Source organism: Berghia stephanieae, chromosome 11, assembly GCF_034508935.2.
Source record: "Berghia stephanieae isolate SIO BIC M18660-M18661 chromosome 11, UCSD_Bste_1.3, whole genome shotgun sequence".
NCBI classification, from domain to species: Eukaryota; Metazoa; Mollusca; class Gastropoda; order Nudibranchia; family Aeolidiidae; genus Berghia; species Berghia stephanieae.
Genome location: NC_088370.1, coordinates 34,420,442 through 34,434,383, shown reverse-complemented (window position 1 = coordinate 34,434,383; position 13,942 = coordinate 34,420,442). Strand labels below are relative to the sequence as shown.

The 13,942-nt window shown below is 38.1% G+C and overlaps 1 protein-coding gene across 1 annotated transcript; it reads right to left on the bottom strand.

Moving 5' to 3' along the window:
- Positions 1-640: 640 nt before the first annotated feature.
- Positions 641-10,640, bottom strand: LOC144956561 (uncharacterized). The gene is given in 3 exon segments (XM_078887142.1): positions 641-3,446; positions 3,449-4,134; positions 10,314-10,640. Coding segments are annotated over 3 exon segments (2,277 nt in total). The 5' UTR covers positions 10,522-10,640; the 3' UTR covers positions 641-2,063.
- Between the last annotated feature and the right edge of the window lie 3,302 nt (positions 10,641-13,942).

Sequence of the window (13,942 nt, the reverse complement as noted above, 5' to 3'; positions counted from 1 at the left end):
CATCACACATGAGAATGAGATGCTCAAATTTGTTGACAACTTTCAAATCTCGCTTACTTAAAGGTTTACCTTTTTACACCATAAGTAGCAATACTATCATCATATTTTGTTCTTGTTAAATTGAATTCGCATCACTTTTCCATCAACACTCGTCTTACCGTAATATGTTTTGTTTCATATCGCTGTAAAGCGCTGAGAGCCTGTGACAATGGGGTAAAGCGCTATATAAATGCCATTTATTATTTATCATTCTTATTAAAACTGAAATGAAAAGCAAGCTGTTGTTTTAATGGTGTTCAATGAAATAAATGACTCCATTTGTTGAGCTATTGAATACAACTCACAATATGTGTAATGAACTTTCTCTTTGTGATTGTTAACTTGTTTTTTGAAGTAATCTTTTCATCAGCACCATGCTTTGAGTTCACAAAATTTCTTTCTTCTCTCTCTTAGCTCAGTTCAGTTCGTCTAAACGGTGAAACTGTTCGTGGATGCAGTGAAAAAATTTACTGAGAGAATGAAGGACATAATTTGGGAATTCTGCCCTTGTTCGTTGATCCGTGAATTTGTTGAATGCGTGTTGCACTGTAATTTGTTAATTTTTGGAAATCTTTTATCAAAACAGATTCTAAACACAGAATTTTCCCAGAAAATAAAGGAATTTCATATTTTATTCTTCAAACTATAAAGAATAAAATACTATAAATAACATGGCAGGGAAAACAAGTCTTGAATTTTGTTTTGAGACTCTACAATGAGGAAATACCATGCAACCAGCTTATAATGTCAAGATTGAGACTGCTGAAATGATGTCACTATATCCATAAGTTGTCATATCCTATCAATACATAAAATGAAAGAGAAAATAAAGGGATACATATTTAAGTCTATATGTAGGGGCGGGACTCCTCAGGGCATATCTGCCATCAGGAAAGTTTTGTCAAGAGAAAAAAAGTCGCTGTAACCTTAAAGAGAGAGAAAATTAACTGTTCTGACTCAAGATGCACCTAGTCTGTTTACTTATAAATATGATATCAGAGGATAAAAAAAACAAAAACAATTTTCGAGGAATTCCGTGGTTCCATAGAAGTAGAAGAATCCCACCCCTGTCTATGATTGATGGGATAAATTTACTTCAGGGCAAGGAGAGACTAAAATAAAATGAAAAGCACAGCAAGGAAGTCAATAATGAATTAACTCACTCAATCCTAGAGATTTTTGCTACTTTTCAAAATTGGAAAAAAATGTATTAAAACATGATCATGTACATAGATAGTTTTATTCAACTAACATGAACACGCAAAAAACTAAATAGGCCTACATTAGCTTTGATCCTAGGCCTATAATTTGTCTCATAAAAATGTAATAAATGGGCATGGGGTAAAAGTAACCAGGGTAAACTATGATGGATATAGTCTGTGTTAGGGTTGAGTGAGTTAATGTTTGGCCCTGATAGGCTATGATTAGAAAGCAAGAGCTTTTATAAGACTTGAAATTGCATAATCTGACAAGAGGTGAGATGCATTTTTATAAAATGAATTGTCAAATTTTATATTCTTTTTAGATTTGTCCTAACTATCGATATATTTTTTGTTAAAAGAAGAACTTTGATGTAATGTAACTGTAATAAAGTAAAAAAAAGGGAACATTTATAACTGACCCCTTCAAGGGAAATAACTATAATGATACTGTTTGGAAACTTGAGACATGAAATATGTCCCTTGTTTTATTAATAAAGTTGTAAACAATCAATGGCTGACTGTCTAAACAGTAACACACCACTTGCTTGAATGTCAACCTCTTGAAGACCTGAGATGCACATTCCTCCCACCAAATCCAAGCATCAGTAACACACTTTATAGTCACCTGGAACAACTACAAAAGACGTCTAACTTCTACGTCATGGCACAAGACCGAAGGGCTATAGCTCAGGTGGTCGCTGGTTCGGATAAGTATGGCTGACTGTCTTGAATCCTAACCAAGAACCCACTAGAATCTCGAGCTACCTCAGTAACCTTTTAAGTCTAAGGTCCTTGTAAGCAGATTGCACAGTACCCACACATTCATAGGATGGGCATTACCATCCGTGATGACAGCTGAGAGCAAAGACCATGAGCCACGTCCAATTCTTTATACCCTTCGCGTAGCTCCTTCCCACTCTCTTCCACATTTCCACTGATGGCTTCCAGAGAGGCTGCATACTGATGCAATGGGGGAAAAGCATGTCCTGCCTTAGACGATATCTTCTTCAGAATATCTTCCGATTCCTTCAGAGTAGCTTCCAGTTTCTCTTCGTACTCTTCCCTCTCTTCATCTGTCTTGTTTGGAATGTAAACATCTTTTGTGGCAATTTGATGCCTTGTATCGTTTAGAGCTGAACATAAATTTGTGTAGTAAGCACCGACTTGGGGTAGTTTCTCTTCCAGAGAATCTAACTGAGCTTGTGTGCTATTTAAAGCAACGTCGATCTGTGAAAAGACCTTTAGTCTCTCTAGCTCTGTTTTAGACTTGGATAATTCTGCACGCTTTTTTTCATGCAATTTCCACAAGCCATGCAATTGTTCCATGGCTTGTTTTTCCTGGTCTTTGAATGACTTCTTAGCAGTGGTGGACAGATATAAAGCCTGAAGGTACCGAGCATATTGAATATCAAGTTGTAAATTCGTTATTTTGTCAGCAGTAGAATTTGGTCTTTGAACCTGAGCTGAATTATGTTGCAAAACATTGTCTGTATCTGATCCATCCCTGTCACTGAGAGCCATGGTGTAACTGGGAAGAATGCTGGAGGCATCAATTTCGTACGGGTAACACGAGTCATCCTGAGTAGGGGTCGATGTAAGTTTTTTACTTAAGTTTTTGCCAGTAGTTGAAGTTGTTGTAGGAGGTGTGCAATTATTTTTCGTTGCATCCAATAGTCTATTTACACTTGAGGTTGATTTTAAACGAGCCTTTGCTGTCATAATTTTGGGTTTTGTGACGTTTGAGAGGGAACGAGAGTTAGACATATTGGAACTTTTTGTTGTATTGAGAGTTGTGTTGCTTTTCTGGGATGTGGAGCTTGCATTTTGCATAAACCTGGAAGCTACAACACGACCAGGTTTTGTCTTAGCTGATCTAGGTCGTTTAGCGTTGATGTCTTGTGACTTGGGGTTATCTTCAAGAATTTTCTGCTTTTGTTTAGGTTTATCATTAATATCCTTTTTTTGAGTGACATATTCATACAGAGAGCAAGTCTCAGAATCCGAGTCATTTTGATATTTCAACATTTCTTTGTTCTTCGCTGCCTCAATTTTTGGAGTCCTATCAATTCGGTCATGTTTGTTCATATTATTTTCACTATTCGCAGAAGCATCTGATTCCATATCATAATTTAATCTCGGCAAAACAGATTTCTTTGAGAGACAATCCTCTCTTGATGGCAAACTGCTGGAATTTGAGGTTCTCACAGATAAGTAATGCTTAGATGTCTCAGTGGAGAAGAACTCCTTGGATGACCAGAGGCTGGAGGTGACGATTCATGACTATACAGTGACAAAGAGCTGATATTGGTTCCAAGTTCCTCAGCAAGAATTTCCTTTATTATACCACGACTATGCTCTGAAATTAACTGACCCTTACTTTCTTTTTTTTCAACTACCAACTTTCCTTTTTTATCATCATCATCATCATCTTCCTCATTATGTAAACTGTAATTAGTGTTTGTGTTAATGTCACCATCTCGACGACTGCTTAAGTTCCTTCCATCAGCTTTTGGTGAATCAAATACAAGAGAAATCGGGCCTCGTCTTCCTGTTGAAACTGTTGTATTTTGAGGTGAGGCCTGATCTAATCCAGACTGACGCAGCTTCTGGGATCGACTAGGAGTATGACATATAACTCGAGCAGGTGAATCCTCATATTCTACTACAACTTCCACTTCTGTATTGTCAGGAGATGATCCGAGGTGGGAAGCATCGCAAACCATGATAGGACGTTTAGTTGTACTGGTGCTGGAGGCCATGCTAAGATTCACCTCCGAGTCTGATAGATCAAGAAATCTGGATGGAGGTTCAGCTCGGGGTGAGGCATATTCTGTCAAAGCAGGCACAGCCCTACAGGGACTCATCGTAGGATCATCCTGGACATCCCTGGACACTGTGAGAACAAATGAAATAAAGACATTGATTTCATAAAGTCAATGACGAAAAAAAAAAAATGGAGCTTTTATATAGCGCAATATCCACTAAACATGCTCAAAGCCCTTTACAAGGGCTCCCTGACCAACAGCAACACTTAACACTTAGGATGGGACATGATGCCTGTTAGGCGGTATAACAATTTTTTAGGACACAGTTAACGGCCAGGTACTCATTTTACATATTAAATGTTATAGTTATATTCATTTTTATACATTAGTTTTTTACAGTCCACAGCTTCTAGCAGCTTGGTAGCATGGGTGAAAGTTACTCAATGATATTAATCCTGCAAAGGCAGGTGCTCAGAAAAAAAAATCCTGCAACTACCAATAAGAGGAAAAAACAGAAGTGCGGTTAATTATATAAATGCCGGTTTTTTTCATTTTCGAATTCCGGCCAGACAAAAAAAAAACGGCGAGACCTCTTTTTCAAAAATAAAAATCCGGCCATGCCGGATTTTTCCGGCGAACTTTCACCCATGCTTGGTAGTCATTAATTACCCATGCAGGTCATACAATAGAGAACATACAGTACAAGTGACCAGTGAGGCATATTTTTGTGTTTGCACTTTTAGACATCTCAGTGTTAGTTTAACAACATGAAGGTATCGTCAAAAGGTTTGTTTGTTTGTTTGTTGCTTTAGGTCTCTTCCAACACAATTGAGGTTATATGAGAGACCGCTGAAACAAAAAAACAAGCAATCTAACAAAAATAGTACAAATGTAAATCAAAATCATAACCTAAAGATATCATAAGCTAAATTATAAATAACCAAGAACAAACAGGCAGAGGATTTACAGGAAAAAAAATATCCCCTGTCAAAAATACAATCACAAACCAAAGAAGCAGGATAGGCTAGTAAAGAGAAGAAGAAACGACATCACTATCGGATCGTACACCCATGCGAACATCATAGGTATATGATTCAAGGGTGATGCTCCCATCCAACCACCCGCATCGTCAAAAGGAAAAGGTTATAGACCATAGTTCAGATGCATTTACAAAAAGATGGAGGACAACATTTACAAAATGATAAGTTCAGATAGAGAACAAAAGTAGACCCATGAGCAATCTATTTGCGAGTCTAGACTGAGATTAGAGCTGTGAAGACCCAGGATATATTCACTGGGTACCCGACTGCGAGCAGCAGATCATAGGAATCATCAACTTGCTTCCCGGATCACTTTAGTCGCTGGCAATGAGACCCAGTGTGTGAGTACTACTTGGTGTTTGAATATTACAGACCAGGTGTTTGTTATTGACTGATGTCAAATGTATGGTAAAAGTTATGTTTGGTTGTAAAATATATTACGTCTTTCGGTTTTCTTCCAAAAAAAAACAATTTGTCCACTGATTCATGTAATACCAATTTTCAAAATGCTTTCTCAGAAAAAAAATCTGAGAATTTAATTTTGAGATTTTTGCCTCATTTTCTATTTTGTTCAGTGGTATTCATAAATACAGAGCAGGTGGCAGCTACTTCTAAATATTCAATCCAGGATATTCAGCATCTAGAATTTTTTTTAAAAATTGAAAAAAATTTTTTTTAATTCCCTTTATTCATCCCAAAGGGGAAATTTGTCTCAGAGATTTATTCCAAGGGAAGACTAGAATAACCCAGGCGCCAGCCGCAGTGCAGTACCGCAAACTGAGCTAGGGCGAGGTGACTTGCTCAAGGCCACACAGCGCAGCAGGGGGTGAATGAACTCTGTATCTTTCGGGTGCGAAGCAAAGACTTGTACCCTCTGAGCCACGCTGCCCTTCATGGCTCTGAGACACTACCTTAATTCCCATCCAGACACAGAATCTCAGATAAGACGATTACATTCAAATGGTACCAATGTGGCTTATAATATATTATTGACATTGATTTTAGAGATTTGACTAAGAAAAGACATCAATTTATCATTCCTCACAAAAAGGTAAATTTATCTGTTTTCCAATGAGCAAAAGACCCTAGGCAAAGCTCAGGTGAAACCAAAATGCTTTCACTTCGGAACAAGGACACAAAGCTTCATGGAAAGGCAAATGAAATATGGGGAGAGAGAATATAGCAAAGGTATGGACCAATGTTGAAACTAGAATAGCCAACATTCCATACCTGAGAGAATTGGTTACAGTTACCGATGAAGCTTTCCAATTTTGTCGTGACGATGGGGTCTCGAACCCGCGACCTTACTGGTACAACAACTCCATCTGGCCAGGGAGAGCGTGGCTCTACTGTATGAGTATGAGCTATGAAAAAGTGATTTCAATCTCTATGTCTATCTTGAGCCGCTCCCCCCCCCCCCCCCCCCCGACTTCTTGAGGTCATGTTTTCAACACAGACAAATGCCGCAAAGTTTGTTAGCTACCAAGATACCATTATCACTGTATGGTGAAAATAGTGTCCCACACTATTATCACCGTACGGTACTGTGAATATAGCCTTCCACACCATTATCACCGTACGGTGAAAATAGTGTGTCAGGATATTTTCACCGTACGGTGCAAATCGTGTACCACACTATTATCACCGTACAGTGAATATAGCCTTCCACACCATAATAGTGAATATAGTCTCCCACACTATTATAACCGTACACTGAATATAGCCTTCCACACCATTATTTGTTGAATTGATGAACTGTTTTCACTGTGTCGTTTTAATAGTGACTATCGTCAAGCCTCCATAATAGCGTTAACAGAGACTTGGCTATCTCCTCACATACCATCATCATGTTTTAATATTGAACAATATTCACTATTTCGAGGAGATCGGACTAATGTAAATAAACGAGCTGGGGGTGGGGTGTGCACATATATTAACAACAAATGGTGCCACCCCAATAACTGTCATATAAAGAAAATGTATTGTGACGACTATATTGAATTTATTACTGTTTCATCACGACCATATTATCTACCCCGGGAATATACTCATGTCATCATCATCAACGTCTATATTCCACCATCATCAGACAACACCACAGCAAAAAATATTTTGAGGAAAGAAATACAGGACATTCAAATTAAGTCACCCGATGCCGTATTGATGGTCACTGGCGATTTTAACCAATGTAACGATTTTACTCTCCCGGGACTTCATCAATACGTGGACTGCGAGACAAGGGACAAAAAAACATTAGATTTATTCCTGTGTAATATTAAAAATAGTTATAAATGTTTACCCCGTGCCCCATTAGGTTTATCTGACCACTGCATGCTCTTGCTACTCCCCACCTACCGCCCTGTTTTTAAACGTGTAAAACCAGTAAAGAAAAGTGTACAGATCTGGAACGGAAGTGTGTGAGAAGATTTGCGTGGTTGTTTTGAATGCACTGACTGGAATGTTTTAATCGAATCATGTGATAGTGTGGATGAGCTGAATGACTGTGTGAGTGAGTATTTAAAATTCTGTGAACAGCTAGTGTCTTGTAAAAAAGAAATAAAATATTATCCTAACAACAAGCCTTGGATAACAAAAGATCTAAAACTTTTATTGAACCAAAAGAAAACCCTCTATACTAGTGGAAACAAAAAAGATCTGAAAACAAAACAAAAAGAGATAAAGAGGGTAATATCTAGTTGTAGAGACAAGTACAAAAATAAAATTGAAAAATGCTTTTCTTCTGGGATATACGGGACACGTGGCGGGGGCTTAAAACTGCTGTTAACTATAATCCAAAGCCCACGATTATATCAGAAGATATCGAAATTGAAACTTTAAATAAATTTTATTCACGTTTCGACACAGCAAACAAATTTGATATTGAAAATGAAAAACATAAATTAGACAGGGCTTTGGAAGATGAAATGACTATTGAGGTCAGTGAAGAGGAAACGAGATTCGTATTTTCGAAACTAAACGAGAGGAAGGCTGCTGGGCCGGATGGATTGAAAGGAAAACTATTAAAAGAATGTGCCCATCAGCTTTCCCCCATTTATACACATATTTTTAACTGGTCCCTCCAATGCGTTTCGATCCATGAAATTTGGAAAACTTCAAAAATTATTCCTGTTCCAAAAAAAGAAAAACTTGAAACTATGAACGATCTCAGACCTGTTGCGCTGACTTCAATAGCCATGAAATCTTTAGAAAAACTTGTTCTTGTTAAAATTAGGAATCAGTTTATGCCATTGAGTGATAGTCATCAATTTGCTTACAAACCAGGACGTGGCGTAGAGGATGCCATTTTGCTGTTTACAAACAACATCTACAGGCATCTAGATCACGCTAGGAGCTATTGCAGATTGCTTTTTGCAGATTTTTCTTCAGCGTTCAATACAATGCAACCTCAGTTGGTTGTTCAAAAATTGACTAGTCTGAATTTAAACAAGTATATAATTGCTTGGGTGCTCGAATTTCTTACGGAGAGAGCACAATATGTTCAATTAGGACAAAACAAATCTTCCCGTATAACTACAAATACTGGTGCTCCTCAAGGTTGTGTATTGTCCCCTGTATTATTCACAATATACACGAATGACTGGTCAAAACCTGAGTGTACCTTTAATAAAGTTTGCAGATGACACCGCTCTTCAAGGCCTCATAACAAATGGCAACGAAGTGGCTTATAGGCAAGAAATTGATAGATTTGTGTCTTGGTGTGATGCCCACCACCTAGAGCTTAACATAAGCAAGACAAAGGAGCTAGTGATTGACTTTAGGAGAGTGAAGGAACCGAAAGAACCGTTAAAATTAAAGGACCAATTCGTCCAGCGAGTTCCTCACTACAAATACCTTGGTGTAACGATTGATGACAGGCTCAAGTGGGATGAACACTTGAAAATAATTAGGCATAAGATGTGCAGACGTACATATTTTTTATCAAAACTCTCTCAGTTTAGAATAGATAAAACCCTCTGCACATTATTTTATAGAGCAGTAATCGAAAGTGTTTTGTCATTTTGTATAACAGCTTGGGGAGGCAATTGCTTAGCAGTGGAAAGGAACAAAATAAATTCAAAAATTAAAAAATCCATTAAACGCTATATAAATGATGTTGACGATGTAGATCTTTTATACGAGAAATTTTGTATAAATAAAATAACTAAAATATTAAATGACCAGTATCACCCATTAAGACCATCAATTATTATGTCAGAAAGAAGTGGTCGCCTTTTCTCTATTTCAACGAAAACAGAGACACACCGAAAATCTTTTATGCCGTCCAGTATTAGGCTTTATAACAACAAGCAATAATCATTTTATATAATTATTTTTCATTTTTACTTTTTTTAAATATAAATATTAATTTATTAATTTATTTGTTTTGCAATCTTTTCAATTTTCAATTTATAGTGAGAGTTTTAACTATTTTACAATGTTGATATTATTCATATTATAAAGCGCAGCTCTGGTTATAGAGCTGCTCCTCTCTTTTTTTTTTTTATATATATACATCCTATTTCCATTGTATTTTTATCTTATTGTGTAAATTATAACACGTCTGTACAAAAAATTTCCTTTTTGGGATGCAATAAAGTATTATTATTATTATTATTATTATTATTCTTATTATTATTATTATTATTATTATTATTATTATTATTATTATTATTATTATTATTATCATTATTATTATTATTATTATATTATCACTGTACGGTGAATAGTGTGTCAGGCTATTTTCAACGTACGGTGAAAATCGTCCATAAAGATATTAATGTACGGTGAAAATAATCTCCCACACTATTATCACTGTACTGTATGTTGAAAATCGTCCACCAAGATATTATCGTACAGTGAAAATTGTCGCCCACACTATTATCACCGTACAGTGAATACAGCCTTCCACACCATTATCACCATACGGTGAAAATAGTGTGTCAGGCTATTTTCACTGCACAGTGGTGAAAATCGTCAACCAAGATATTAACGTACGGTGAAAAAGGTCTCCCAAACAATTATCACCGTACAGTGAAAATCGTCTACCAAAATATTACGCGGCGGTGAAAAAAGTCTCCCACATTATTATCACCGTACGGTGAAAATCGTCCACCAAGATATTACCGTACGATGAAAATAGTTTCCCACACACTGTCAGGCTATACTATAATCACCGTACGGTGAAAATAGTCTGTGAAAATAGCGGCTTAATAATACATTACAATCAATTCAGTTTTTAACCTTTTTATCGTTATCTGTCAACAAACCTGAGCGTTCTGTCTCAATATCATCATTATTGGTTTGGCGTGAAGGGCCATTGTCACTGATGTAATTGCCAGGATTCACGATTTCAGGTTCGGGACCGGTAAAAGTGTTTGTTGTTGCAACCAAAGAGCCTTGAACCAGTTTTCTCACTTTCTTCTGGCCAACGTTCTGCTTCGGAGCTGGTTTGTAAAGTTGCCGCTTTGAATACATTGTAAAGCTATAAACGAATGAACAAAGTTCTCCCTCGTTTAATCAATCAAGAATTTATAACGTTCATTTCATCGCTTTGTGGACTGTAAAGTGAACTCTATTTAGTAGTGTTGGGTTATTTGATCGCTTTTACCCGATCGACGATCGAGTCAGCGTCAGCGAGTCAGCGTCCGATCTCAATGCCGGAAGAGCGAGTCAGTAAAACGATCGAGTCACTAAAACGATCAGGCGGGTTGTGAGCTTGAGACGAGCTTGAGACGATCTTGAAACGTGAGACGAGCTTGAGACGATCAGAATCCGAGCGAGCGTTTCGAGTGTTTCGAATCATTTCAAATTCAAACGATCACAGTTTGCCATCCGATACCAATCGCCAACGTTTGCACACGGTAGTCTGTGGTTCTTCCACAGCCCTCACTCCTTGTCAGATGTTAGTGTGTCTGGGTGGCAGGGATATTCGTATAGGTGTATCACGCGTGTGTGACAAGTCTTCATTAAACCTACTCAAGTTTGACTATCACACACACACACACACACACACACACACACACACACACACACACTAAGGCTATTTCTATGACACACACGCATCCATCTATCAATGAACACTCCTACAGTAGTGCGGCTATGTGGTCTAGTCATGACGTACCTATAGTACTCTTGTCGGCCATGGGTCTAGTGCATTATAATGGTCTAGTGGTATGACACCCGCGTTCGGATCGGAAAGTCCTGGGTTCGAGCCTCGCGCTCAGTGCATAGTTGAGTCTTTGGTGCCACACCGTACTCAGGTGTAAAATGAGTACCTGGCCGTTAACAGCGTTGTCTTTGTCTGAAAAATTGTAATATCGCCTAACAGGCGGCATGTCCCGTCCTACATATTTAATGTTGCTGTTGACCAGGGATCCCTTTACAAAGCGCTTTGATCACATTTAGTGGATATTGTAAAGCTCAATTTTTTAAAGTAAAACATTAGCTTTGAATATGGAATGTTTCAATTTTAGATGCCTGTGTATTCTTTGTTAGTTCCCATCATCATCATCATCATCATCATCATCATCATCATCATCATCATCATCATCATCATCATCATCATCATCATCATCATCAGGGGCAGCGGTACGATCTTTGGTTGGCACCCGAAAGGTACCGAGTTCGATCACCCGCCGCTGAGTGGTCTTGAGCAAGTCACCTTGCCCTAACTAAATTTGCGGCGCTGCACTGCGGCTGTCGCTTGGGTTATTCCAGTCTTCCCTTAGAATAGACCCGAAAGACGAATCTCCCCTATGCGATGAATAAAGGGAATTAGATATGTTTAATTTATTTATCATCACCATCATATCAGCGGGATCATCATCATCACCACCACCACCACCACCACCCTAATAATAATGAATAAAATAAATATCAACACATTTCAATGTAATAATCAATCTAAAATCAATCAGTGCTCCTAAAAGACCCCTTTGATTTCTTTGTCTAATTCGTTCCATACTTTTGGAGTCCCGACAAAGAAAGATTTTCAGCTAACAATAGTTTATATATGGGAACATTAATCAGTCGTTTATATTGGAATCGGAGTTGTCTAGCAGGTGTATTAGTTCAAAGCGCATTTCCAAGGATTTACCATGCTCAATGAATTTCACAATATTTAATTTAATTTATTCCTCCGGCACGCCATATCGACCATACATCCATTTCGTACAGTAGGTACCGATCGCTGTTTGGAGTCTTTTTGTATTAAAGCTCTTTACAATACCCGCCATTGCTTATAAGATAAGAATACATTCACACCTGAGTCAAGTGCCTTACACACGGACTTAACGTCTGGATCACAATTTTCAACAATCACTGTCACTCATTCGGCCATTGACAAGGCTTGATTTTTTGACAAGAGACACCGTACCACTGAGCGACCGAACAAATAATCACCATCTGCGCCATCGTCATCATCATCATCATCATCATCATCATCATCATCATCATTATCATCATCATCATCACAGCCGTAACAGCCAGCAATACACAATCATCGCGGGTGGTTGGATGGGAGCATCACCCTTGAATCATATACCTATGATGTTCGCATGGGTGTACGATCCGATAGTGATGTCGTTTCTTCTTCTCTTTACTAGCCTATCCTGCTTCTTTGGTTTGTGATTGTATTTTTGACAGGGGATTTTTTTTTTCTTAAAATCTTCTGCCTGTTTGTTCTTGGTTATTTATAATTTAGCTTATGATATCTTTAGGTTATGATTTTGATTTACATTTGTACTATTTTTGTTAGATTGCTTGTTTTTTTGTTTCAGCGGTCTCTCATATAACCTCAATTGTGTTGGAAGAGACCTAAAGCAACAAACAAACAAACAAAAAACACAATCATCATCTTCGGGTCCGGTCTATCCGTGTGGGGGGTGGGGGTGGAACCTGCTAAAGTATTTCATTTTTAAAACAGAAACACGATAATCATCATCATCGTCATCCATTGTCGTCGGCATCGTTATCATCGTGTCCGGGCAATCCGTGTGTGTCTGGGTGTGGAACCTGCTAAATATTATTATTATCTACCTACCTAATAAAAACACACCATTCTTGTTCATTTATTTTTCAAATAATGAAATGAAAGGCACGACCTTTTCCCGCACACACAAGAGGCAATGACGACCAGTGACAAATTGGGAGGTGGGGTCGGCCGACAACTTTTGGCGCGACATAAATATGAAATGTTAAGGTGACAGCGGGATGATGGTGGTGGGAGGGGGGGGGGGGGTCTCAACCCTTCACCATCAACAACTGTTTGATGGCGTGTGTGTGTGTGTGTGTGTGTGTGTGTGTGTGTGTGTGCGTGCGTGTGTGTGTGTGTGTGTGATGCGACGAACGATCATAATCAAGGCTGCCAGACAGCCAGATTTCTTCTTGCCCAAGTAGTCAAATAGACCCCAAATAGCCAAACACCACAAGCATTCTGACTCCCTTTAAAAACTCATTGGTTTTGATTAACAAAACAATCGACTACAGTTGGATAAACTTATCTTTTCATTTTTTTAAAATGAAAGATTTTTTTAAAAAATGAATAATAATAGAAAAGCGTTTCTTAGTAACCAATTTTGAACTTGGCCATCTGGCAGCTCCCATCATAACCAGCTGCAGTCAAGCCAGCCACAGACATAAGAGAGGGAGGGGTATGTGAAGTTTCCTGTGGCAAACGAGATGCTCGTATTTTTTTTTTTTCAAACGAATCACTGCTCGATGACGTCACTGACTCGAAACCCGACCGAAACCGACTCGATTTTAGAGGACTCGATCGAAAACCCGCTCGATTTGATCGTTTCAAACTCGACCCAGCACTACTATTTAGATCTGGAACAGAAATTAAATACCGGAAATGACCCTAAAAACTTTACAAACTGTCAGCTATCTAGATAGA